Source organism: Arvicola amphibius, chromosome 12 (genome assembly GCF_903992535.2).
Source record: "Arvicola amphibius chromosome 12, mArvAmp1.2, whole genome shotgun sequence".
Taxonomy (NCBI): domain Eukaryota; kingdom Metazoa; phylum Chordata; class Mammalia; order Rodentia; family Cricetidae; genus Arvicola; species Arvicola amphibius.
Window position 1 is genome coordinate 76,078,196 of NC_052058.2, and position 27,595 is coordinate 76,105,790.

General features: G+C 33.6%; 1 protein-coding gene across 1 annotated transcript; it reads left to right on the forward strand.

The window, feature by feature from the left end:
• Positions 1-444: 444 nt before the first annotated feature.
• Positions 445-26,984, forward strand: Rgs18 (regulator of G protein signaling 18). The gene is made up of 5 exons (XM_038349559.1): positions 445-746; positions 1,203-1,304; positions 2,538-2,599; positions 23,435-23,601; positions 25,646-26,984. Exons 1-5 carry the CDS (start codon positions 628-630, stop codon positions 25,901-25,903), a joined length of 708 nt encoding a protein of 235 aa, XP_038205487.1. The 5' UTR covers positions 445-627; the 3' UTR covers positions 25,904-26,984.
• Positions 26,985-27,595: the final 611 nt, after the last annotated feature.

Here is a 27,595-nt window from a genome sequence, read left to right on the forward strand (position 1 = left end):
TTATCCAAATAATCTAATTTGTCTCAAATCATTTTATGGAACCATGCTTTTAATGTATTCGACGATGTGAGTTCTATTCTCCCTGTCATTTACAAATGGTGACCTATTGTCTTACATTGATGCGATGTATTAAACAAATTTAATTAATCAACACTACACTGCATTATGTGAACAAATGTAATTTAAGGTAATTTACTAAAGCTAAATAAAATTACAGTTTTCAGGAGAGCAGAAATGATCTGCTAAAGTTTGATAACAAGCCTTTCCACAGGACATTTTCAGTCCTATGGGAGATGACAACGCCACTGACATTCTCTGAAGCTTCTTCCTGCAAGCTTGAAAAGGAAGCTGCGCTGTGGTAACACCGGTTCTTATCTTAAGGGCCAAAAGTGGTTTTGAGAATGTGTGGTATCATTTCCTTCAACAACTCAGGGCAGAACCAATCTTGAGTTCCTCATTTCTACATTGCAAAAGCAGAAACACAGCTCACGGTCTTGCCTGGTCTTTCTCCTCTGCAAGCCCTGTGTGAAGGCTTTTATGCACCATGTATGACTATGAAATAGCATTCTTCCATGGAAGAGAAACAGATTGAGTGAACCTGACATCTCTTGATCATCAGGACAGAATATGGAAATATCACTAGTTTTCTTTCCTCAATTAAATATGTGTGAATCAAAAGAGAAAACCTTTTTCAAACTAATGCATGGGTCAGGAAAAGAAGAAGCAAGCATCGAGTCTAAAATCAGGTAAAATTAGAGATGTTTAAGTCAGCTTTGTACTTTGAAAAGTATGATTGGATAACTTTCATTAGCTCTGACTTTTTAAATACTTTGTTGAAAATATACTGATTGTAGTGCTGCAAATGAGGGGAGAAACTTTCTTATTTCTTAAATTTTTGGAATAAAAAAATGTTTAGTCTAATTTTGTTTCATTTTTAAGAGGTTGATAATTTTAGTCACATCAAAGCATTAAAGTAATATATAGTGAAACAGACTCTCAAATAATAGTCTGTTGAAGTAAAAAAGATTATATGTGGTACATGCTATGCTAATTCCTCTATTTACTGTTGAAGTAAAACTGATAAGTAAAAGAATGTGTATTTCTGACTGGCTGTGCGTGTGTATCAATTCCAAATTTATTGGGTAGGTTAATAGGACTTCTATGACATCAGAATTATCCTGAATGTGTTATTGCTTTTACAGAGCTAAAGAGAAAAGGAACAGATTAAGTCTTCTCCTGCAGAGGCCTGATTTCCATGGGGAGACTCAGACTAGCAGATCTGCCTTCTTGGCCAAAGAAACAAGGTTGGGACCATCATTTCCTTGTGAGCATAGTGTTCTAGTTCTATAATTAATAATTAGAGAAAAAGAAATAAAAATCAATACGCTATTAGAAATCTATTGTAACATGAACATAGTTCAACATTTTTGTTCTCCAAACAGAGAATAGTCCTAAGGTTCAACTACTTTCATAATCCAAAACAAATAATTATAAGAATTTTAAGCCGGGCGATGGTGGCGCACGCCTTTAATCCCAGCACTCAGGAGGCAGAGGCAGGTGGATCTCTGTGAGTTCGACACCAGCCTGGTCTACAGAGCTAGTTCCAGGACAGGCTCCAAAGCCACAGAGAAACCCTGTCTCGAAAAACCAAAAAAAAAAAAAAAGAATTTTACAAATATTCTATTATAATTAATAGACCTGTCCATTTTAAATGATATACTTTATAGCCCATAAATAGATAAATACTAATTTGTTTAAATACTATGAAATTGTCAACAGGAAAGGTTATTTATCTCTTTCCTCAGAAATGTATGATAGCAATACTAAATAAAGAATACCAAATAAAGAAAATTTTATACTTTGGTTAAGCATTTTCTCAACTAAAAGGAAAAGTTTGTCTTATATATTAGCTTACTTTTATTAAAAATTTGAATATGTCTAGTTAAAGAGAAAAAATATTTCACGTTTGCTTTATTAGCATCTCCAATTGTGTCAAAAACAGCTTTTGTCTTATCTGTTGAAACTTCACCAAACTTCATGCATTTTCAAAAAAAAAAAAAGAAACAAACAAACAAACAAATGAACGAACAAAACCAAGCACCTTGCGGTTACAGATTGTAGGAAATTTCATTTTTTTTTTAAAAAAAAAGGACTTTTAAAGATACTGTTTATGCTTTCTTATTTGCTAAATTTTTTTAAATGTGACTTTTAAATGTGATCTCTCTCTCTTTGTCTCACTTTCTCTCTCAAACAGATTTCTATTATTTTTTGTACTTTTACTTTAATATATGACTACTTATATTTAAAAACTACAATTGTGACACTTTGGGTAAACCTGCAATATTTCATTGTTCATTGGGGAAGTTCAAAAGAAAACGGACTCATGTTGAAGATCTTACTGTCAGTTTGACTTGGCTTATAAAATAGGAGAGCGCTTCGGAGGTATCAATGGAAAGCATAGGCTTCAGAGTCCCTGCAGACAGATTCAAAAGTAAACAGGCTGCTCACTCCTTCAACAAACTTTCTCTTTTCTGCAGAGTCTCCCCTCAAGAAGCAGAGAAATGGGCTGAATCATTTGACAAACTGCTTTCTCATAGAGGTTAGTGGTATTTTTATCTAGCCCTCATTTCTAAATAAAATATTAAAAATAGATGCCTGCAGTTATGAAAGGCAAACAGGTATCAGGTGTTTATATAGCCATAAGGAATTTGCAGTAATCTCAGTTCTCATCAAAAGGGATAACTAAGGAAAAGAGTATTCATCTAAAGAAAAAATATTTTTAATTTTTTTACTTATTCAGAAGTACTTATTATTGGTGAAATCTTAATTATTTTCTTATTCCCTAGTTAACAACTAGTACATTTAAATTTTAAATTTTTTATTTTAAATTTCCTATATTTGAAAGAGAATTAGTTTTATTAAAAGTATACTAAATACAGTAACCACATTATTTTGTTCTTAATAATCAAAAACTTGAAGTGGTTTTTTTTGATAGACATTTAGGGAACTCTTATGGAAGATAGCTTGTTAAAAATTGTCATAAAATCCTTTAAGTAGTTCTATAACAGATCCATTTTTAAAAATTATTTCTTTTATTTTTTGATATTATAATTACAGTATTTCCCCTTCACTTGCCTCTTTAGGTAAACTCCCATGTAGTCTTCATCGCTCTTTTTCAATTTCATGACCTATATTTTCACTAATTATTGTTATTTACATATATGTAGACGTATTTTTAAGACAGAATCTTATAGGTAAGTTAAGAACCAGGTGTTTGTTAATGCTGAGGATTGTGTGCTATTTGGGAGAAGAGGCCAAAATAGAACAGGCTTGATTGATTCTTTAACCTTACGTTTGGGTCAGGGTCAGGCAGTCAGGATTATTACTTCCAGTACTAGGCATGCAAACTTTTCTGAACTCAGTTCATCAATTTTCTCGAGTTTGAAATTCAGAAATTTGCACTTACTACTTAATAGAAAAATACAGTTTATTTTCTTTACTTAAAAGTTCTTACTTACTTAACTTACTTAACTAGACACACCGGCATCCTCCGCCACAGCTTTTCTTTGTGCTCTCCTCTTTCTGCATCGTAGTTAATTCTTTGAAACACCATCACTTTTATGCTACTTCCCCAGACTATTGTAAGAACAGGGCAGGAAACCACTTTACCCTTGAGCATGGCAGACCCAGCAGGCTTTCCATGCTCAAGTGCGTGCTGCTAAAAATGATTCTCATGACCAGGGAAACTTGGAGAGGAACACTAGGAACTATGCTCCTTTCAGCACTAGGAAGAAGCAATTGCCTTTGTGTTTCCTCATTTACTAGCATATACATAATGCTCAATATTTTCATTGCTTATTGGGCACATTTAATGTGATTTCTTCTGTGCCAAACAGTGGGTCACATCCTATAATCCCAGTACTATGGAGTTGGGAACAGGAGCAACGGATTTATGATTAGCCTTATTTGCATAATAGGTTTGAAGTCAGTCTGGGCTCTGATACTCTGATTCAAATAATTAAAATAATTTCTCCTAATACTTTAATAACTACAATAAGTTATTGTTCATCTTCACTCCACTATATGTATAGAACACCCAAGTCAATTCTCTTCCAACATAAGTAAATTTACATTCAGTCCCTAACCTGTCTGTATCTTCTACTTCCTTTTACCCCGTTTAGTTTTTTATACTCTATATTCTACTTTCAATTTCTATTAGTGTGTGGTGACCATAACTCTGTCTTCTACCTCTATGAGATGAACTTGTTTATATTCTACATGGAGCCTCTGGTTTATACCCGAATTATTCAGCATGACGTATTTTCACGCATTCCTATTTCCGGATGTACAATATTCTGAATATGAAGGCATACCACACATTCTTATGAACTCACCCGTTGATGCATACCTAAGTAAGCTGTGTACATGAAACATTGCGTGTAAGGTCAGCTTGACTATTTTGCTATACATAATTTACTTCAGGTAAATATAAGTTCCTTCTTAATTGCAACTTTAAAGAATTTACTTTTTAGAATTTTCTTTCAGTTAACATTTTGTACACACTTCTCATCAGTCTCAAATAATAAATATTATGTTTAAAAGAGGATTCTTCTTTAAAACTGAGAGATGATTTGTTAGAAATAGAGATATATGGTTTCATTGGTAGGGCCTCACAGGAACATGAACTCTAAAATATATCAAGTGTCTACATGTTAAAACTAAATTCATTCTAAAAAAAAAAAGTTATAAAGGAGCCCCTCTGAGATGTGAGAAGTTTCTCTAACAGAAATGTCTGTATAATCTTAGTTACTCTCGGGTTTCAGTTCCCACAGCTGTAAACCAAGAATTTTTGATTTCCCAAGCAACAGATTCAAAAAATATTAAATATCATGATGAATATGAAGCTAACAAATAGTGGCATTTACACAAATACAAATGACTTTTGCTATAATGAATTATAATAATTATCACGTTAAAATAATCTTTTTCTATTTCCAGTAAGTTATAAACTAGACAACAAAGAGAAAAGGTGTTGGAAATTCAATTGGAAGTGATGTTTGATCTGGATTTATTACTCCAATTAACTTACTATATAGCAATTTCATCATGTCCTTGACATCCAAAGTGAAGAAATATTAGTACATGGATAAGTCCTACCTCACATTCTGTAAATTCCATTTACGAGTACTGAAAAGCAAATGGGTTAAAGTGAATTTGACACTATTTTCCCTAGCAGTGGAAATATTAACAAGCTGTAAACTACTCACAAGGTAAGAGAAAGCAATGTGAATTTAAACAGTCATCCCTCACCGACTTGCATATTAAAATCACGTCTTATGGCCAAAGTACTAAATAGTTAAATAAATTCACAAATTATGTCACTAGTATTACTTTATTGGTTCAATTATTTTTCATTGCAATGATAATTGTAACACTAAATTATAAAATTTCAATAATTCCCTAAAATACTCTGGACTACAATATTAAACTCAGTCTATTACTAGTAATTTGGCACTGTGGGTGTAAAATAAAATTAGATGAGTAGTTGTAAAGTGATCCTATTGTAAAAATGCATATACAGACATTTCAAAAAAGTCTCTAATCCTTTAAACTATATATAAATTCCCTGGGTTTATATGGGATGGTTACTCAAGTTCAGTATGCCATTATCTGTATAAAGGTAATGAAACATTCAATTTAGTCAAACAAGGAATTAAGTTACATATCAAATGAGGTGCAATAGAAATTTGGTTGCATTGTTTCCTAAAATGAGCTCTTGTAAAAACCAGCAAAGACTCACAGGAAGTAGTAGCTTTAACATTAGAACTACAGAATAAGTAGTGTTGACTCTAGCTCTAGAGGAGCCTTGGAAATTCATTGGCATACAAAATGAAAGAGATGTTCCAAGCGTCAGGTAGTCTAGGTTTAAGACTTCCATTGTTTGACGGATTCGGGGAATCAGAAAAGTGCTTCTTTATTGCAGTATGTACCTTAATATCGGGAGAGTTTTTTTAAAAAAATGAGAAACAGTACCCAGTAGAGTAAAATAGAAGAGTCTCTGGGTTTCCCTATATTCCAAAGAAAGAAAGATAAGAGGTGTTTGGATAATTACCATTTTAAGATTTGTTTATATTTATTTATTTTATTATTTATGCATATGAGAGTTTTGCTGTTCACAAATATACACCACATGTATAAGAACAGGGCTTCCATTCCCTGGGACTGGAGTTAAAGATGATTGTGAGCCTCCATGTAGGTACTCAGAACTGAACTAAACCTGGGACCTCTGCAATAGCTGCAAGTTCTCTGAAATGCTCAGCTAACTATACAGCCCACCTTTGATGATTTTCTTACTCACAGTTTAATTTTTAAATTAACTTGAAACACATAGAAAGTTAAATCCAATGAAATGTGTATATGGCAAGGACTTTTGTTAATAAATAAAAACGGTTTCAGTAATATTATTATGTGTCATATTAATAAAAGGTATTAGTTGTAGAAAAAAATCAAATGAAGATAATATGAAAACAATATGTGAGCATCAAAATCTATAAAAACAAATCTGTTCTAAAATGAATATTTAATTAAGTGAGTTCAATGATACATGGCAAATTTTAATACAACAGAATCCAACTTTTGTTCCTTACGTATTTCTATGACAATTTTCAGTTACTTTTATTCTAAATCTTTATTTATTGGAAATTTGCATGTAGTTGAAAATGAATCCTAAAAAATTATAATTAAAATGTATGTATTTAGTAATTTACAAATTCTGTTTAGTAAATCAAAATGAACTCATGACTCAAAAAATAATATCAAAGTGGTGCCATTCATAGTCATTAATTTCAAATTACATTGACCACCTTTATAGAAGTAAGACTTATCAACATGAATATAAATATTGTATGTGATATAATGCAAGTGAAATGCTGTGTATATTATACACACACACACACACACACACAAACAGAAAGAGAGAGAGAGAGAGAGAGAGAGAGAGAGAGAGAGAGAGAGAGAGAGAGAGAGAGAGAGAGAGAGTATTTTGGCATAATACAAAATCAATTTAAGGCCAAACTTTGGGGAACTTTTATGCTGCAAACCTGCTCTGAAGGCCAATGGAATACCTACAAGGATTTTTCAAATAAAATCCTGTATACTGAGTAAAAACTATGTTGGAAGGAAATTCAATGATCTTGATAAGATACTGATTGTGTGCATCTACTTTAGAGTGAGGAGGTTTAAAGAAAAGGATGAGTCAACAATATCTTGGTTTTCTCTCCATTAAGTGGAAGATAATGTTCCTGTTTTACATGAGAAGTGCAAGAAAAGGCATATAGAGAGTAACAGGTTACTATTAGTGACTCCTTAGTTGACATAAAATCTTATCAGCAGTTTTTCAGTGTTTCTGAGGCTCAGACCTAGAATATTAAATGACTCTGGCACATAGATAGACAAGTTGCAAACTGTCACAAAGGGATTTGGAAGAGAATAGCACCTTCTGCGAGAGGAGTCTCTATTAATTAGGAAATACTTCACTGCTCATTTTGATTGTCCTTTCCTAGTCATTGCAAATATTCAAAATATTTTCATTAAGATTAGTTCATTAGAGGCTTTTATACCTTTAATTATGGTTCTAAAATATTTTTGCTGAAGGTCACTTGTAATATGTAAGGATAAGAATAGAATATCAGTCATTATTCCTTGGATTTAAAGATATAAATTGATTAAACTGTGGGAAATATTAGTTGTAAATTTGAGTATGAACTATAAGAAAACCTTTTGGAAAAGGAAATGAGTATTTCTCCTTATATTTTCCATTTTGTGGTTTTTGAAGTTATTCTTTAAATTCTACTTATATACCAGTTTTCTATACAATAAGGGGTTTTAATGTCCCACAAAGTTAAGTTTGTGACCCAAAATAACCCGTCAACAGATTTATAATCTAGATAAAGGTTAGAAATTTTAAAAGTCTGTATTAAATTTGGGACACATGCTTAAATCGTTATTACAAAGGAAACCATGCACCCTATGGCATCTCAGAACTTCAAAGTCAAATATTAAAAAAGAAATCATTCAATATGATACGTAAGATTTTATACTGTACCTAAGCTTCCAGCTTTAGAGTTTCTTGATTTGTTCGCTTTGGTTTCTTGGCATCTGAACAATACTGTAACAGATGCAAGATGTTCAATTTAGAAACATCAAATTATAAGTACTTCATGTTTGTATGACACATGGAGCAAGCGTCTTCCAGTGTGAATTCTGGTCCCAGATCCCATCAAGCATTTGTGGCAGCTACACTCCCAGCTTCTGCCTACTTGGGATGTTGCTGCCTCTGAGTAAGTTTTTTTTTCTTTGTGGTCTAACCTAGCACTGCCATCCAGAGTAAGAGGAACAGGATGTTCAAAGTTACTAACTTTGCTTGCATATAATTCTTAAACAAAATTTCCTTAAATTTAAAACAAATGTGCATTTTTTTTACTTTATTCACTCCTTCCATGAGTTAATATTTGTCACTGATGTATGCTTATATCACCAAAAGTTATTCACTTAAGTAATCATGTAATGAGATCTCATAGCACACCCACCAAGCACTTTCCTTGATATTATTGTTGCTTAATTATTAATATTTATACCAACCCAAGACTAGCCAAGGGGACCAAAAGTTTTTGTGCGTTGTAACAGAGAACAACGACAGATGAGGCAAACTGCCTTCGTTATCATCTAGAGAAGGACTCTGTGAAATAAGAGTTAGGATCTTTTTCTAGACCACCCATGCTTAACGGGAATACAAGCTGATTCTCCTCCTATTCCAAACAGAACTAATGACTCTTCAATTATTCTTTCTTTATCCTTGGTACACATATGTCTGTCCGATCAGCTAATTTCCATATTAGTCAACTGGTAGCCATTCATTGTCGTCACGGCCACTTATTGGCTGAAGCTGTGTATATTATATAAAATTAGCTTGAGTTCAATCTCCCATGTGCTCTTCTTTCTGAGCAAATTAGGTATCTTATATGTGACATGTACTTCATCTATAAACACACTGGGTTTAATCATGTATGATATTTATGAAAAGTAAATAAAATCATAACAAGTCCTCTGCAAATACTCAGAATTTTTGCTATAATTAATATTAACTATAATATTACTATTACTGCATTTGCATTCCTAACATAGACCCTATACTAGGTGATTCTCAATTAAAATGAACTAGAGATTATTTTCCATTTAATAAAAGTTTTAGATATATGATCAGTGACAATTTGTTTTAGGTATCTTTACAAATATGCTGCTGTAATTGAAAACTTTAATATGAAAAGTAATGGCTATGGTCTGAAGTGAAAACAATTATTCATTCACAGATATCTTCAGTGCTTCAAGTGTTCAGTCTGTTTCCACATGACAAACGAATAAAAATATAATTTGAAAAAAGTGTGTTAACCATTTACTGAGGTCAGTGCAACCACTCAAAAAGAAAATGAACAAAACATTGGGTTTTTATTTCTAAACTAGATATGACTGGAATAAAAAAATTATTGGTACAATATGACGGGCACTTGATTTTTAATTTGATTTCCTTCCATTTGTAGTCAAATAATAAGAAAAGAATAAGTGAGGACGACAAGAAACAAAAATCCTTTTTATTACGCAAGAGAATAGATAGGAGAACGTGACATAAACAGAATAATCCCCAGAGATATATTTTTAATAACTACGGAGGATACATTTCCATATGAATATTCTGTAGTTTTATGATTAAAATTATCTGGAAATGTTCTCAAAATCATTTTTGGTCCTGACTCCAATTATTTTCTAACATATATTTGAAAAGTTCCTACAGAGATTGATTTTTATCAAAACTTTTCATTTAAATATATCACCACATTGAACTTCAGTAAGAAATAAGAATTAATTTAGAAAATACCAAGATCCTAGATGCTCTGACAGTACATATTAGAGACAAATGAAATGATAAACTAAACTACTTTAAGAATCAAGTCTAAGAAAAACTGAAAATTGATTTGGAAGAAACATCTCAATATTTTTGAAATTTGGGGGGAAAAGGAAGTATGGGAGAAAAAAAAACCCAAACAAAACAAAAAAATCCAAAAAACAAAAACAAACAAAAAAAGAGCTTCTTTCTGTAGAGCCAAATATTTGTAACTAGGTCCAGAGGATGTTTTTTCCTTCGTGGGTTGGTTGACTGATTAGTTGGTTGGTTATATTTTAACCCTGATCGGAGCTGAGGTAAAGGCCTTGCCCTCAATTCTAACCATCTGATTCTCAGCTTCTTTTGTAGTGATTCTTCTTTCACTGGAGAGACGTGCTCCACTTTCACTGGAGAGACGTGCTCCACTTTCCAAATCAGCTTTAGCTGTGCAGTTATCGCGTGCTTTCCTTCCACTTCTTACTGTCTTTCTAGTCATTATAGCAGAATATGGAGACTAAGCAATGACAAAGAAGTCGACCAGGAGACTAGGCTGCAGATCTATTGTTTTAGTCATACAGATAGAAAAGGAGGAAGTTTCCCTCCGTGACCAACCAGTAGCCAAACAATGTGTTTGTCACTTATTTTTAAAGGTATCGCCCTGCTTTCCTCTGTCATGCGAAGTACTAAAAGAGTGTTGCAATTGGGTATTTACTAATTAGAGGAAGAAACCCATGGACAGTCGTAGTGACACAAGCTTTAACACAGAAGTCCAGAAACAAAGATTCAGGCAAGGGAGGTATTCAAGCAAGAACACACTGAAGAAAATCACGCCAGGAGGCCCAATTTGCTAGTCCACTGCAGTAAAAGTGGGACCCCTGATTGCTAATTCTGTTAGTTCATTTTGATAGCTGTTAAGATTTTAAAGTATAAAGGCCAGAGATCAATTAGTTTTGCTATGGAAACTTGTATATCTTCCCATATTTGGACATCATATACTACTCATAAAAATTAACCCGAAAATCTCATCCATTTATTTTTCCCTTGAACATCTCGAGCAAAACACATCCCTCAGTATGAAAAATAAACCCATAAATAATACACTGACTGAGCTAACAAAGCAAAAGGAGCGACTAAATATCACTCACTTGACCCCACTGACTGCTTCTCTGCGGTCAGTTCTCTGACTCGTTCAGCAAATGCTGAGCATTCAGTCAGCAAATAGATGTTGTTTTTGAGCTGAAAAGTCTCACAGCATGTAAGGACTGCATGTGCCTTCTACAACTTGCTAGTAGTTTCAAGTTGTCTCCTCTCGGCATTTTCGTCTGGCCTCTCATTTCCTCCATTACTCTCCTCACTAATATGTAATTACCAACATTTGTTCTTCCGGGTCCTTTTGTTACAGAAAAGCAGAACCTTGCTTGACCAGAGAAATCCCAGTGCAGAAGTACAGAGGCAATGTAACGCTTTTGTCTTAAGGGTGGGCAGCCTTTCATTGTTCTAATGCTTAATGATATTTAGTCTTCCCAGCTTTTATCTGACTACTTATTCCTTATAATTCTAATATATTAAAAGGACTAATTACAACATGAAATCTAATCACATAATGCATCATGACAATACAGATGAATTCTCTGAGTTGGAGAAATAAATGTGTATACACAAAACGTAGTTTGGGGGTGTTTTTCCTTTAGCTATATCAACTTTCCAAACTGGTGGTAACTTAATCCCAAATCCAATCTGACAGTCGTGTAGTTGAGCAGTGTAGTGCAGGTGCCATGACAATAAAATCAAAGTGTCATTAGGCACTCATTCTTCCTGGAGGATCTAAGGGAAAATCTCTTTATCACTCATCTGGGTCACCAAGATATTTGTTCTTTTCCCCAAAACAAAGGAAAATCTCACCTTTGAGAATTACGGACATTTCTTATTTCCTATCTTTCATCCTCCAGGTTTAAAGGCAAAAAAGAGAGATACAAATCTATTCTTTCTCCTGTCTCTTCCACCTTTTAAGGACTCTTGACAAGCTTGATCTACCTGGTTACTCTTCCCACCTCACATCACACCCTGAAGTCACATATTCAGGGTTCCTTTGTTTATGTCAGGTTACATATCTCTGGATAATAGAATTTTTATGTCCATTGAGATCAAGCCCATAGACTTGTATATGGCAAGCATAGTTCTGTCACTAAGCTAACCAGTCCTTAAATATAAACCTTTTGAAAATAATTATACTTATTCTATAGTTCAGATTAATCTTCCTTATACACTTGGAATGTGTTTGGTATATGTTGCTCCATACTGTCAGTTATTTTGATTTAGTGAACAATTTATATAGGTAAGTTTTGTCTATTATCATTGTCTACTTATTCATAACTAAAAATATATCTGTGTATATATTTATATACTCCTCATACTGGGTTGCTTTGACCAGCCTTAATACATGGAGATGTAGTTAGTCTTACTGCACTGGAGATGTCATGTTTTGTTAATACTCATGGGAGTCCTGCTTTTCCTAAAAAGAAATGGAGGAGTGGATTAGGTGGTGAGAACAGAGGGGGAGATAGGTCGAGGGACTCAGAATAGAGAAGGGAGGGGAAACAGTGGCAGGCATATAAAATAAATAAGTAAATAAATGTATTTAAAAAGAAAGAAATACAAAAAATAAAATGTAAACAAAATAATTTCTCACTAAATTAATAATTGTTGAGTAGGGAGTCTTGAATACAAAGAAATATTTTAATAGGTAAGTGGATCATGTTCAGAATATCTTATAGAATTAAGAACATGCTAAAGTAGGTCCCAGTGATATGTTAGAGAAAATGGTGTACTTCTGGAAAAAATCTTCCAAATGTTTAGAGCAACCGGCACGTATACTCTCAAAGATGACTCTGCCATTGTTTTAGAATGAAAGGGATTCAGATATTAGTAGAAAACTCATTAAATCAATTCCAACTTAACAGATTTAGAAATAATGATATCAGAAAACGTTCCACCTTTTCCATATGTGCAAACAGATGTTAAGATAAAATAAAAATTTTGATTCTCAAACAGGAAATTGGAACATAAAATAAATGTTTAGTAACATCAGATTGTAGTAAAGCTTAATTTCTCAAAGAGAAGCTACCATACTTGACTATTACATTCATCTGTGGTACAAAAGTCAAACAATTTTGTTTTATGGTTTTTTATGCTACATGACTTTGCTTTAACAATTTCTTGTTTTGTTTTGTTTTGTTTTGTTTTTTTTAAAAAAACTATTCCTTAAAATCATGGACACCAATAAACATGCTAACATAAAAAAAATATCTAATGGGTCCCATCCTTAGAAAAAGAATTACAAACAACTAAAAAATGTTGAGAACAAGAGAAGTAGTCTTTCCAAAGTAAAATCCTCTTCATTAGTTGTCAAATACCAAGTGGTCAGTGCTGCAATCACATACATACAAGTACCCTTCTAAAGATTGAGCTGATTACTAACCCTCTGTCAGATGTACTGATGTGATACAAAGATTTTTCTCCATTCTGTAGACCACTTCTTAATTCAATGAATAGTTTCTTGTGCAGTATAACAAATTTTTAATATAATATCCTATCAAATGCTGAGTACTGGTCCTATTCCACTGGTGACTGAGTCCTTACATGAGTCAAATCTTATAATATACATTCTACTCTTTCTTCGAGAATTTTCAGGTCTAACAATGAGATATTTGACCATTTGGGATTGATATTTGTTCAGTTCTAAAAAAGGGTCATCTAATGGGAGCTCACCAAGGCCAGCTGGACTGGGACTGAACAAGCATGTGATCAAATCGGACTCTGTGAATGTGGCTGTCAATGGGGGGAGGGGTGACTGAGAAGCCAATGATAATGGCACTGGGATTTGATTCTCTTGCATGTACTGGCTTTTTGGGATCCTAATCTGTTTGGATGCATACCTTCCTAGGCCTGGATGGAGGGGAAAGGGCCTTGGACTTCTCACAGGGCAGGGAACCCTGACTGCTCTTTGGACTGGAGAGGGAGGGGGGAAGATGAGTGGGAGAGTGGGAGGGAAATGGGAAAAGGGAGGAGGTGGATATTTTGAACGGCATTATTTATAAACAATAAATAAATAAACAAATAAACAAACGAACGAATGAACAAATAAATGAATAAATAAATAAATAAATAAGGGCCAATTTTCATTCATCTACATGGAGATACCAGATTTCCCTATACCATTTCTTAGAAGGTGCTATCTTTTCTCCAGTATAAATTTTGACATCTTTGTGGAAAATCAGGCAGTGCACATAAACTTATATCTGGGTCATCAATTCCATTCAGTTGGTCCATATGCTTTGTTTCCCCAAATATTGTGTTACTGTTATTATGGCTCTTTGGTATAAAAATCATGTATAATAATACCTCCATCCGTATTTTTATTTTTCAGGGATATTTTTCTTATCTAGGGTCTTTTCATGGGTAAGATTTTTTTTTTTTTTTGTTAACTCCCCTAAAGAATTGCATTGGAATTTTGATTCTAATTGCATTGAGTATAGACTTCTCTGAGAATGGTGGTCATTTCACAATATTATATCAATCCATAAGCACTAATGGTTTCTCAAGCTCCTACTGTCTTCTTCAATTTATTTCCTTATATATTTGAAATCTTAATTGAATAGGTCTTTTATTTCCCTTGTTAGGTTTATTTCAACATGTGTTTAGGCTATTAAGGTTGAAATTGATTTTATTAATTGTTTCTCATTGTATAAGTCATTGGCATAGATAAGGAATACTGATTTGGGTCAATCAGTTTTGTCACATAGTATCTTTGATAAAAAGAGTTTATTATTTTCAAAAATATTAGTTGAACATATTGGGGTATCTCATTTATAGAATCATGTAATTTTTAGAGATTTTTTGACATCTTCTTTTCCTGTTTTTATCCCTTTTATATCCTTCACTTGTCTTATTCCTTTAGGTAGGACTTTGACCTTATATTGAATAATAATGTTATGTGGGCACCCTTAAGAGAAATGATACAAGAATTTTCCATTTAAAATGATGGTGTTTATTATTTTGTTATAGATAGACTTCATTACCTTAAGATATTTCCCCTCCATACTTAGTAACTCCAGGTTTTTACCATGGAGGTTGAATTTTGGCAAATAACTTTGCTGCATCAACTTGAATATTGATTTACATATTTTAAACCATTGCTGCTTCATTGGAATAAAGACAACTTGATCATGGTTCATGATTGCTTGGATGGTCCTTGACTTGGTTTTCACTTGTTTTCTTAACAGTTCTTGCATCTATGTTCATCAGGGAGATTAGTCTATAAAGCTCAGTTTTTCATTGATTTTCATATGGCCCTGTTTTGGGGTTTTTTGTTTTTTTTTGTGTATGTGTGTGTGTGTGTCTGTGTGTTCAAATGCCTATGTCTTTATCTGGTTTTTCATGGCTCTGTCTTTATCTGGTTTATTCATATACAGGTAATATTTGATTTGTAAAAAGAATTTAAAATTTGTCTTAGTGTTTCTATTGCTGCAACAAACAACCACAATGGAAAAGCAAATTGGGGAGAAAAGGGTTTGTTGGGCTTATACTTCTGGACCATAATCCATCACTGGAGGAAATTAGAACAGGAACTCAAGGAGGGCTGCAACCTGGAGGCAGGAGCTGATACAGAGGACATGAAGGGGAAACTCCTTACTGGCTTGCTTCACATGGGTTGCTCAGCCTGTATTTTTACAGAACCTAGCACCACCAGTCCAGGGATGGTCCCACCCACAATTGGTTGGACCCTCCCCCATTGATCACTAAATGAGAAAAGGCCTTACTGCTGGCATCTCATGGAGACATTTTCTAAACTGAGGCTCCCTCCTCTCTGATGAATATAGCTTATGTTAAGTTGATACACACAGCCAGCCAGTAGAGAAGTGTTTCTTCCTTCTCTACTTCATGGAATAATTTCAGTGACACCAGTATTAGGTATTGTGGAATTTGGGGATGAATTCATCTGTCCCTACGATTTCTTTAGTTGGAACATATTTAATTGCTGCTTCTTACATCATTGATGGTCATTGATGTGTTTAAATAATTACATTATGTTGATTTAATTTTGGTAGGTCACATGCTGCTAGGAGTAGATCTATTTCTTTTAGGATTTACAATTTATTGAAATAAAAACTTTAAAGTATTTTTCTGTGATTCATCAGATTTCCTTATTATGTCTTCTAATGTCTCCCTATTCATTTCTAATTAATTAATCTGGGTCACTTTTTCTCGTTCTTTTGGTAATGTAAGTAGGGGTTTGTTGATTTTATTTACATTTACAAAGTTAACTCTTCATTTTAGTGATTCCTATTAGAAGTTTTATTTCTATTTTGTTAATTTTGTCCTAAACTTTGTTATTTCTCTCTATCCATTGTTTTGGGGATTGTCTTGTTCTCATTTTTTGTTTGTATTTATTTCTTATATTCATGCATAAAAATTTACCTTATGGCCATTTATTTAATATCTCTGACATTTCTTTTCATTGTACACACATAGTGCTATAAACTTTTTAAACTATCTTCATTGTACCCATATAGTTAAGTGTGCTGTGGTTTTATTGTTATTTAATTGTAGAATATATCTCATTCCCTTCTTGATTTCTGTAATATCTATTAATAACTCAATAGTATATTTTCTAATCTTTATAGGTATGAGTATTTCGTGTAGTTTCTCATGCTGTTGATTAAAAGTTCTATTCCATTTTGGTCAAATAGAAGGCAGACTTTCATTTCAATTTCTTATGTTTATTTTTTATTCCCTAATGTTTTAATATGTCCTATTTTTTTTAAAGAAGATTCCATGGGGTTCTGAGAAGAAACTATATTTTTTGGTATTTGGTGGAATATTCTATAATCATTTGTTTAGGCTTATTTTACTTTTGATGTTTTCGAATCCAGGAGTTATTATATTTATTCATGTTTTGTGTAGTTGATCTACTACTACATGGTAATTAAATTGCACACTAAGCTGGGACTATTTTGTGACTCTATAACTAGCAGTGTATCCTTAAGAAAACTGTAAGAATTTTATTTATAAAATATATTCTTACAACTGTAATTTCTTCTTTATGGGTTGTTACTCTGATCAACATGAAGTAACCACCATTTAAGTAAATATGTCATCTGATAAAAATTGCTTTGGAGTCTATTTTGTCAGATATTAAATGAACAATACCTATAGCACAATTAATAAAAACCCAGAGACAGGAATAGGGGTTTAATATGAATGTCAGAAAAGCAAAACAGCCAGCCACTAGCTCTTACTTCTACCTTGGTCTAAAATGGTGATCCTGCCTCCAAGAATCTCAGAATGAGATTGTGAGTGAGAGCTGTCTCCTCTTGTTTTATATTCCTCTCTAGTGCTGAGATTAAACATGTGCACCACTGCCACCTGGTTTCTATGGCAAACTAAGGTGGCGACTTGGATTAACGGTATGTGTCACCACTGCGTGGCCTGTAAGGCTGATCAGTGTGCCTGTTTTACTCTTTGAACTTCAAGCAAACTTTATTTATTAAAATATAAATGAAATATCACTACAAATACCTGCTTGATACCTGGTTGCATTTTTTGGAATTTTCTTCCATATTTTTATTTTATGTCTTTGTTCTTCTGTTGTGCCAAGGTATTTTTTCATAAAGGTAACAAAAAAGGAATTTGTAAATTTGTTTTCAAACTCAGTGTACTATCCTATCTCTTTTGATGGATAATATGAGTCCATTGAAAATTAAAGTTATTATTGAAAGGTATGTATTTGTCATTGTCCTATAGTGTAGACATGCTTTTGTTTAATTAGTCTTTCTTTTGTCATACTATAATTTCTTTCCTTCTTGTAGTCTCTTTAGTTGTTTATATATTTTTTTCTTTAGACTGACACATTTCTTCTTGCTTCTTTTGTAGCGATGGCATGGTGGTCAGGAGTTCCTTTAGCCTGCTTTTATCAATGAATGTGTTTCTTTTGTTATTAATTATGACTGATAGGACTGAAGAAACAATTGTGATCTTTCAGTGTTTAAAACTTGTCAATATTAATCAAAGATTTTATATTTGCTAATAGAAAAGAGACTTTATTAGCTAGAGAAATATTTGAAGTCAGGAGATTATTTTCTTTTGATAATTTCTCATGATTTTATATGAGAAAGTTCCAGGACAGGCTCCAAAGCTACAGAGAAACCCTGTCTCAACAACCCCACCAATAAATCTTTTAATAATATTAGTTCAGAGAAGTTTCATTGTTTCTGAAGGTTTTTTTTGACATTTAGTTTTCCTCCTTCAAGTTCAAAAAAATGTATAAAAAGTACAGCAAGAAAGAGAAGTTTCAGGGAAAAAATGTTGACACATAGGAAGAAGCTAAGGAAAAAGGATCAGGCAGCACTGAAGAGAAAATAGAAGAATACAACGTTCTGAATTCTTAAATTGAGGCTTACTGGAGAACAGAGAAAGTTAAAACATGAGAGACAGATTCAGAGAATGGATCAGACACTGGACATGTAGATAAGATGTTTTAAAACTTATTAAAGTGAATTATTGTAACACCCGATTCTGTGTTACCCCCTTGGTACAGTTCGCGTGCCACTGTACCTTACTCGAGTCGGACAAGGGCCTGGAGATAGAAAGAACACCGTTTATTTAGCCTTGGGGAAAATCTTATATACCCCACTCCTGCCCAAGGAATTCCACCCAGGCAGGTGGGAAATTACCATATCTAACAATAGAGTCAACAATGCCCTACAGCTAATCACCAGGCGGGGCAGAGGGAGCACAGGAACAAACAGGATGCTTAGTCATCTGACCAGAAACTGTCCTCAAGATGAGCCCCAGGACAAAGGCAGACCCGGGCCCTACAAATTATATCTTATAAATAATTTTTTATTTGAAGGGATTATAATTACATTATTTCTCCTTCCCTTTCCGTACTTCCTCAAAACCCTCCCATGTACCCCTAATTGATATTAGATATTAATGGTTATCTAATATCAAAGGTCAGTCCTGAAAAATATAAATACAAGTGTCATCATGAAGATTTAGCATGTTACATTTGTATTTTGATGACTATGTGCATAGTGTTTGTGTGTGTGTGTGTGTGTGTGTGTGTGTGTGTGTGTATGTGATGTTGAAGTGTGTATGGGTTCACATGGGTTTGTAAATGAAGACTCAGAAAGTTTGATATTGAACTTAACCTTTAAGGCTTGCAAGGATCCCACCCCCGTTGGACTGAAACCCATCTCTCCTAGTAGTTCCACTTGCTATGTGCCTATAGGATTCATTTTTATTCAAACCACCACAGTATGTGCGGGTTTGAGCATGTGTGTAAAAAGAAAAGAAAAAGAGACTATGAATTTGAAAAGAAAGATTTTAAAGCGAGAGTTAATTCAGTATTATACATCTGTCCAAATATTCAAATATCGCTGACAAATCCTCCCCATGTAACAACTATGACAACAGATATAAAAAGATTTTTTATTGATTTTATTGAGCTATACATATTTCTCTGCTCCCCTTCCTCCCTCTCCCCTCCCTTTCAACCCTCTCCCATGGTCCCCATTCTCCCAATTTACTCAGGATATCTTGTCTTTTTCTACTTCCTATATAGATTAGATCCATGTGTGTCTCTCTTGGGGGACTCGTTGTTGTCTAGGTTCTCTGAGATTCTGATTTGTAGGCTGGTTTTCTCTGCTTTATGTTTTAAAACCACTTATGAGTGAGTATATATGGGATAATTGTCTTTCTGGGTCCGGGTTACCTCACTCAATATGATGAGTTTTCTAACTGCATCCATTTGCCTGCAAATTTCAAGATGTCATTATTTTTTTCTGCTATGTAGTACTCCATTGTGTAAATGTAACACATTTTCCTTATTCATTCTTCAGTTGAGAAGCATTTATGTTGTTTCCAGGTTCTAGCTATTACAAACAATGCTGCTATGAACAGAGTTGAGCAATTTTATAACTAGAAAGTGAGACAAAAATCCAAAGAAAGTTTGTTAAAATACTTTCATTCCAACTCAAAAATGATTTCCTCTAATAAAGTTTATCTAAAAGTTCACATAAAGTGTATTTCCCTTCTCTCAACACCTTTTCTATAATACCACTCCAATACAAGCAAGCAGTTTCAAAATTTTGCACTGATTACAAATGAAAACCTATGTTTAAAAGACAAATGATCAATATATAGTACATATAATTTTTCACATAATTTAAAACTTATGAACTCTAACTTATGATCCTCTTGTCTCCATGTATTTCAGCATATCCTACTGACTAAATAAGAGACCAAGAAAAGACAATATGAGGTGATAATTGAGGACAGAATGAGAACAGAAAGATAAAAGGAATCATAAATGATAACATAGACTGAATTGTCTTAATAATTACAATTCCGTAATAGATTTTTTTCTTTTGTCATAAACAAATGCATAAAAATTCTGGTTAAGTAATTTTTCCTTTTACCAAAAATAGATTTTTTTCTCAAATAATATATCCTGATTATGTTTTCCCTCCATCTACTCTTCCCACATACTCCAATATTCACCCCTTTTCTATCTCTCACTAGAAAACAAACAGACTTCTAAGGGATAATAATTAAATATAATGAGACAAAACTGAAACAAACAAGTAGGAATTAGATAAAAACAGAAAACAGACAAAAATAGTCCAAGGGAAAAAAACATAAGGAACAGATATAGACGTAAAATCTTACTTGTTTTACCACTCAGGAACCCTACAAAAACACAGAACTAGAAGCTATTACATACACAGAAGGGACCTGGAACTTAATAAATTTTAAAAGGAATTTTTAAAAGGGTGAAGAAATTAAAACTAAAAGATGAAATTTAAAAGGCAAAAGAAAAGGCTTTGACACATTATGAAGCAAGAAACTTCCAAAGACCTCATAGAGGTTGTTTTCTGTTGTCTGTTTTTGCTGGGTATGAAACCTACTTAAAGAGTGTTTTGTTTCCCCAGTAAGACATCCTTGGAGAAACTAAATATCCTTCTGCAAGTGGTTATCAATGGAGATTGTTTCTGGGATAGGGATAGAGGCATATCTCCAATTCATCTTTTATCTCTGGACGCTCTCCAATGTAGACCAATATAGTCCCTGTGAATGCTGCCTTGGTCTCTGTGAGTTCATATTGCATCAATCCTGTTGATTTAGAGGGCCTTGTTTCTTGATGTCTTCCAGTTCCTCTGGCTCTTGTTCTTTTCCACCTCCTTTTCCATCATATTCACTTATCCCTGAGTGGAGGGATTTGAGGGAGACATCCCTGCTGTAGGAACTGAGTGTTCTAAGATTCCTCACTCTCGGCATGTCTGGCTGTGGGTCTATTTGTTCTCATCTGCTGCAGGATGATGCTTCTCTGATTACAGCTGAGCAAGGCGCTGTTGTATGAGTATAGCAGAATGTCATTATGAGTCATTTTATTGCTACATTCCTCATTTCTAGACAGTAGTATTTCTTTTTATTCCAGATCTCTGGGCTCTCTAGTCTCAGGTTCTTGGTCACCCAAGCAGTGTTGAGTATTGTTTCCATATCACAGAGTGATCTTATGTCAAGTCAATTATTGATTGATTTCTCTTACAACCTTTGTGCCATCATTGTACTAGCATATCTTGCAGGCAGAACATCATTGTAGATCGAAGAATTTTGTGGCTGGCCTTGTGTTTGCATTTCTCCTTTGGTACCATTCTGCTTTGTCTTCAGCAAAACAGCTACATCCGAATCTACTGCTATTTCAGCTACTGACTGTGGCTCTGCAATCACAGCCCCGCTGCTCAGGTGCAAGTCCTAAAGGAACTGCCTCTGCAGCAAAATATAGTTTTTAATTAAGTCTCTAATTGTTTTATTTTACCAATAAAGACTTGCTAGTCAGATACTGGGGGGAAAACTTTCTAGCTCTGAGAGGGCGAAAAGCAGCCAGCTGACCTTCCTTTTTAGCCAACAACCCACACTCAAAAGTTCCTCCCAACTACTTCCTGTGCATTCTTCTATCCGTTTTCCAGACTCCCTCTCTCTATGAATACTTCTTGTCAGCTCGTCGTTGGCTCCACCTCTTGGCCCAAGGTTTTGTTCACATTGCGATCATATATCCTGTAACAGTATCATGCGGCACATACTCCGGTACCAAGAACACTAGCTAGTGGAGGTAAAGGTACTATGTAGGCACTGACTCATCTTTTCCGTGTTCAGTATGTTGTGTAGTTGTTTTCTTCAACAATAATGTCTTTCCTTTAGATCCTCCCATTTCAGCCAATAGCCTCAATTTTAAAAGTCTCATAACCAGAAAAAGAAAAGATAGCCAAAGCAGTTGAAAGAACACAAGCTTAAAGTCAGAATGTCTTACAGTTGAATTTGAAGGTTGTTATATTTTAACTATAGAAGCTTTTCATGGTTAAACATAAATTATTTATAATGACCACAAATATTACCATCCTCGTCATTCCCACCGCCACCACCACCACCACATGATCGAGTAGTTATCATGTACCAGTCACTTTTTTTAGCACTTTGCAAAGGTCGGCACATCTGATTCACCAGTTAGCTCTGTCAGGTGGATAGCATTTTCTTAATTTTACATATTCAGAAACTTGATTGTGTAAAAGAAAAAAAACATTCAAAGATACATAGGAGGTAGGCAATCATAATATTGAGTCCAGGTAATTTTTTAGAACTTATTGACTATCTCAAGCACTTATAGCATATAAGACAAAAGGACAAAAATAGTGTGTATTTAAATGTTTAAATGGTAAATGTCAAGTTGTTACTTTATATATTTATCTTATTCTTTTAATATTAATATATATATATATACTTCAGAAAATAGTATTTGATTTTATATTCCTCAAAAATTTCACAAATACATATTACTAAGTTATGCCTTTTTTCATCCTCTTTCCATCATGAATTATTTCCTTCAAAGCATGTGAGAAGTCTCATGGAATATGTTAGTCCTGAGAATTTAAGCCTGTTCATACTCACGACAGGCAGGCAGTGTGAATTTGGTGGAGAGACTTGGAAAAAGAAGGCAGAGCATGTAGAAATTGGAAATGTAGAGGCAATGGAAACAGAACTTGAGGGTCTCCAGTATGGTCTGATAGTGGGCAGAATGGAATACAAGAGAAAAAACTTCAGAAGTCTATAAACTTCAGAAGTCTATAAAACAATCCATCTGTGTCATGAATAGAAGAGATGTAAATTGGGCTGTGTAGGATGATTCCTTTTACTCCTAGATTTAAGGATTTAGATCTTTGTGTGGTTTAGCCTTATTTCATAGAAACAGTGCCCTTCTTCATTTGCTCAAAAAGTTATTTTATATGAAGCACTCCACACATACTGGTTAAAATGCAGGTGTAGAATTAGAAGGAGACTAACTTTTACTGTTAGTACTTGCCTATGATTTAATATCAAGTAGGGCGTCTTTCCAGCACGACTGTTTCATAGTAACAAAATATTATTTGGTTTTGGCAGATGGACTGGATTCTTTTACTAGATTTCTTAAAACTGAATTCAGTGAAGAAAACATTGAATTTTGGGTAGCCTGCGAAGATTTCAAGAAATGCAAGGAACCTCAACAAATCATCCTAAAAGCCAAAGAAATATATGAAAAATTCATTCAGAACGATGCTCCAAAAGAGGTACAGTAATGAATGAAAACACATGTAACTACTTAACACTTTTATGGGTTCTGATTCATGCCATTTATTCTACCAGAGAGCTCAAGATTTTGTTAAAGTAAAACTGGTTAATTGCAGATTTCTACTTATTGACATAATATTATAGTGTATTAAAACTATAAAATCAATCTTCAGAGTTAGACAAAGAGTGAATAAAGTTGCAACATTTTGATTCTTTTTATAATCTTTATTAACTACATTAGCAGAAACAACTCCTAATTAGAAACTAAAGATTTATGAATGTGATAAAAACAAGACACACAAACATAAATATGTTGAACACTGTTTAAAAATCATGTAATACATTACAAGATTATACTAAGTCAGCAGCATTAAAGGTGGTTAAACGTTTTTATCTACAAGCCTGAAGACCCAAATTCAATGCCCAGCCCCCACATTGTGGAAGAAGGGAACCAGCTCCTTTAATATGTTCTCTGATCTTCACACTATTGTATAGCATGCATGTTCTCAAAATAATAAATATAATTTAAAAATAATTTTATCTACCTATGTAAAATTTTGCTTGTCCAAAGAAGTTATTTTGTCATCTTAAGACAGCACAAAAGAAACTATTTAATAGACAAATGATGTAACTCAACTTTGGCAGTGTTTTGATTGAAAAACAATTGTCCTTTCTTTTGATTACAACTAAATGAGTACAGTCCATAAATTGACTATAAGTTTAGCAGATATTGGCTGCCATAAAATAGTAAATGATTTGATGTTTCTAACTGTATTCAATAAGCAGTATTTCTACTTCCAGCGTAGAACCAATGCCCTCAATATTCAACTACACATTATTACTCTCATGCTAATTTTTGCTTATTAAACAAATACCTAAGATCATTCAAATTTAAGAAAAAGAAAGAAAATATTTTGCTCCCATTTCAGAGGAAATGTGGTATTGTTGATTTGGGCATTTTGACAAATATATACATGTAATGACAGAAATGAATGGTAGAGAAACTTGCTCACTTTATGGTGCCTGGAAGTAGAGACGGGGAGCAAGAGATAGGAAGAAATGGGAGTTCACCTTCTTATTATCTTCTCAAGGATCCCAAACTTATAGGCTCGATGTCCTTTAATCATGGCTAGAAACCGAATATGAGTGAGTACATCCCATGTTCATCTTTATGGGTCTGGGTTACCTCACTCAGAATAGTGTTTTCTATTTCCATCCAAAATGGAAACAAACTGAGGGAGAGACCAGAATTCCAGTACCATCTTAAAGCAGGATTTCAAGAACCTAACTTCTTTGAGCTAGATCCTACCTCCTAAGGATTCCATCGCTGTCTAATAGTGTTACAGGGTGACAACAAAACCTTGATTACTGTACTTATATTAACAAATCTCTGGAAAATCTTTAATACTGAAGCTATAACATACTCTGTAAATCAATACTCTCTATATGAATATATCACTCTAAGAAAGGGTGTTTGCTTAATTATGTAAAAATATAACAGGTTATATGGTTATCCAAAGTGGAAAACAGGATAGCTTCCTGAAAATATAATATTAATTCCAAATACATCAACAGGAATATAATAAAATTAATTAGATGAGATTGTATGTTAAAGACACATTCATCTGTTGACACATTTTTGCTTGTAGGAAAAATAACAGGATGAAAAAAGTAGCAGCTTGAACAGAAGGGTCTTATTGATATCCCAACCAAGCCCCAAGCTCTCATTTCCTGTAACTTAAACTCTTTAACTTCTGTGACTTTAGTTCCCCACTGTGAAAATGAGTGAGTTAAAGTGATGATCACATGGAAGCCACCATTCCATTATTCAGCTGTGCAGTGATGGAATAAGCATGACTATTAACAAAGGGATAGGAGAGCCAGGTAAGAAACCTCACGTGCACTATTGTATTCCTAGACCCTAGGAGGAAGAACCCCATATCCAAACACACCATAGCCCTTCCAATACTATAAGACCATGAGCTGTTCTCAAAGACATTGTATTAGATAGCCTGTAATTATACCTTGTCCCTATTTATGCAGGTTAACCTTGACTTTCATACCAAAGAAGTAATTACTAAGAGCATCACACAGCCAACTCTCCAAAGTTTTGATGCAGCACAAAGCAGAGTCTACCAGCTCATGGAACAAGACAGTTACAAACGCTTTCTGAAATCCGAAATCTACTTACATTTGATAGAAGGAAGACCTCAGAGAAGAACAAATCTTAGGAGACGATCACGATCATTTACCTACAATGAGTTCCAAGACGTAAAGTCAGAGGTTTCCATGTGGTTATAAGTAGAAGTAATATTCCTTATTTTGGTGGTAAATGTGTGTAACTGCTTCTAAAACACAGCTTGTGTGCAGTAAAAAATTATTATACTTTTCAAATAACCAGGCAATAGTATTTTTAATAACTTTTATATTAAAATAATTCAGTCTTTCTTCCACCATATTTTATAAAAACATATCTTGATATTCTATTCATAATAAAAAAGCCTTTATTTCTTCATTAACCATCAATAAAAAGACACCAGAAGAGCACTGTAACATGTTGAAATAAAATGTAAGCATTTCAGCTATGTCAGGTTTAGTTTGGATCATTTTTCTAGGTATAGAAAATGTACTTAGATAACTGTATATCCATATAATATTGTGTTTAATGATGGGTTGCAGCATATAGAAATGATCTATTTCTTCTCATGGGGAAGGGTGGACATATGTTGTTGTGTACTAATTCTGACTCCAGAATAGCTGTCTATCACTTCAGCATTGATACCAGCAACAAAAAAATGCATACAAACACATTTCTGCCTATAGATTAAACAGATTAATCATAACACAGGTAGATATGGGAGACTGGACCCACACTCACTCTAACTGATGAATATTCCCCATTAGATGGAGGTACACTCTTGTTCACCAGAGCGTGATCCTATTAATATATCTCTCCATATCCACTAAGAGGACAACATTCTTTCCCAGCAAATGAATGTGCCACTGAAATAACACCAATTAGTGCTTGTATGATGATGACCACATACTTCCACAAAAGTTTTTATGTCTCACATTTAGAATTTTAAAATTGGGGTAGAAATTTAAAAGGAGAAGCAATGATAAAATAAATCTACAAACTTGACAACATCGGCATCTGCCAATTATGTTTTTTAACTATTACGTTCTTAAAATCCTTGCCTAATAATATATGATGCAGTAATAAGCATATATCTCTATATCAAAGAAATAGTTAATTGCAATGTGTTACAGGACCTGTACATGCATTAAATATGGTGTACTTTTAGATTACTAAATGCTATCATTTTAGTTGAATTGTAAATAAATTCTACCATTGATAATAATAAAAAACTGTTCAAACTTGTCTATTAATGTCATTTATTTCTTCCAATATCTCCATATTCTTATTTTTGAATAACACTGAGATAGAAAATTCTTATCTATTTTGTCACTTATCTTAAAGTTAAAAATTTATACTTTTTAAAATATGGAAATAATCTACTGTATATTTTAAAGAGCCTCTGGAAAGGTGATTTTTTATTTTTTTCTTAAGTGGATTTATATTTCTTAAAAGAAGCATGTCTCTTCCACAGAATATAATTGTGTTATATACTTAACTAAGATGGCACATGATTATAAAATTTATGATTTTATTTTACTAGCATTATTTTGGAAATACACCCACGATACTAATTTATGTATTTGTTTATTTATTTATTCAGATTTTACCAAGAAAAATTTAAAATATTCACAAAAACCAAATCATTCCTGAGCCTGAGAACCTGGTACTCTGTCCTTGAGATTGAAAGTCTCAATAGTAGTAGTCTCAGAACAGCTGTTATCACTAGCGTGTAATCAATGGACAGGTAATTTTCCAATCCACAAGGCAGGATACTGAAGTCATCCTAATCTTGTGCCTCAATTCTCTGAAGTTCCTGGAAAACTGCTGGTTCCCTTTCCAGGATGAAAGTTGGA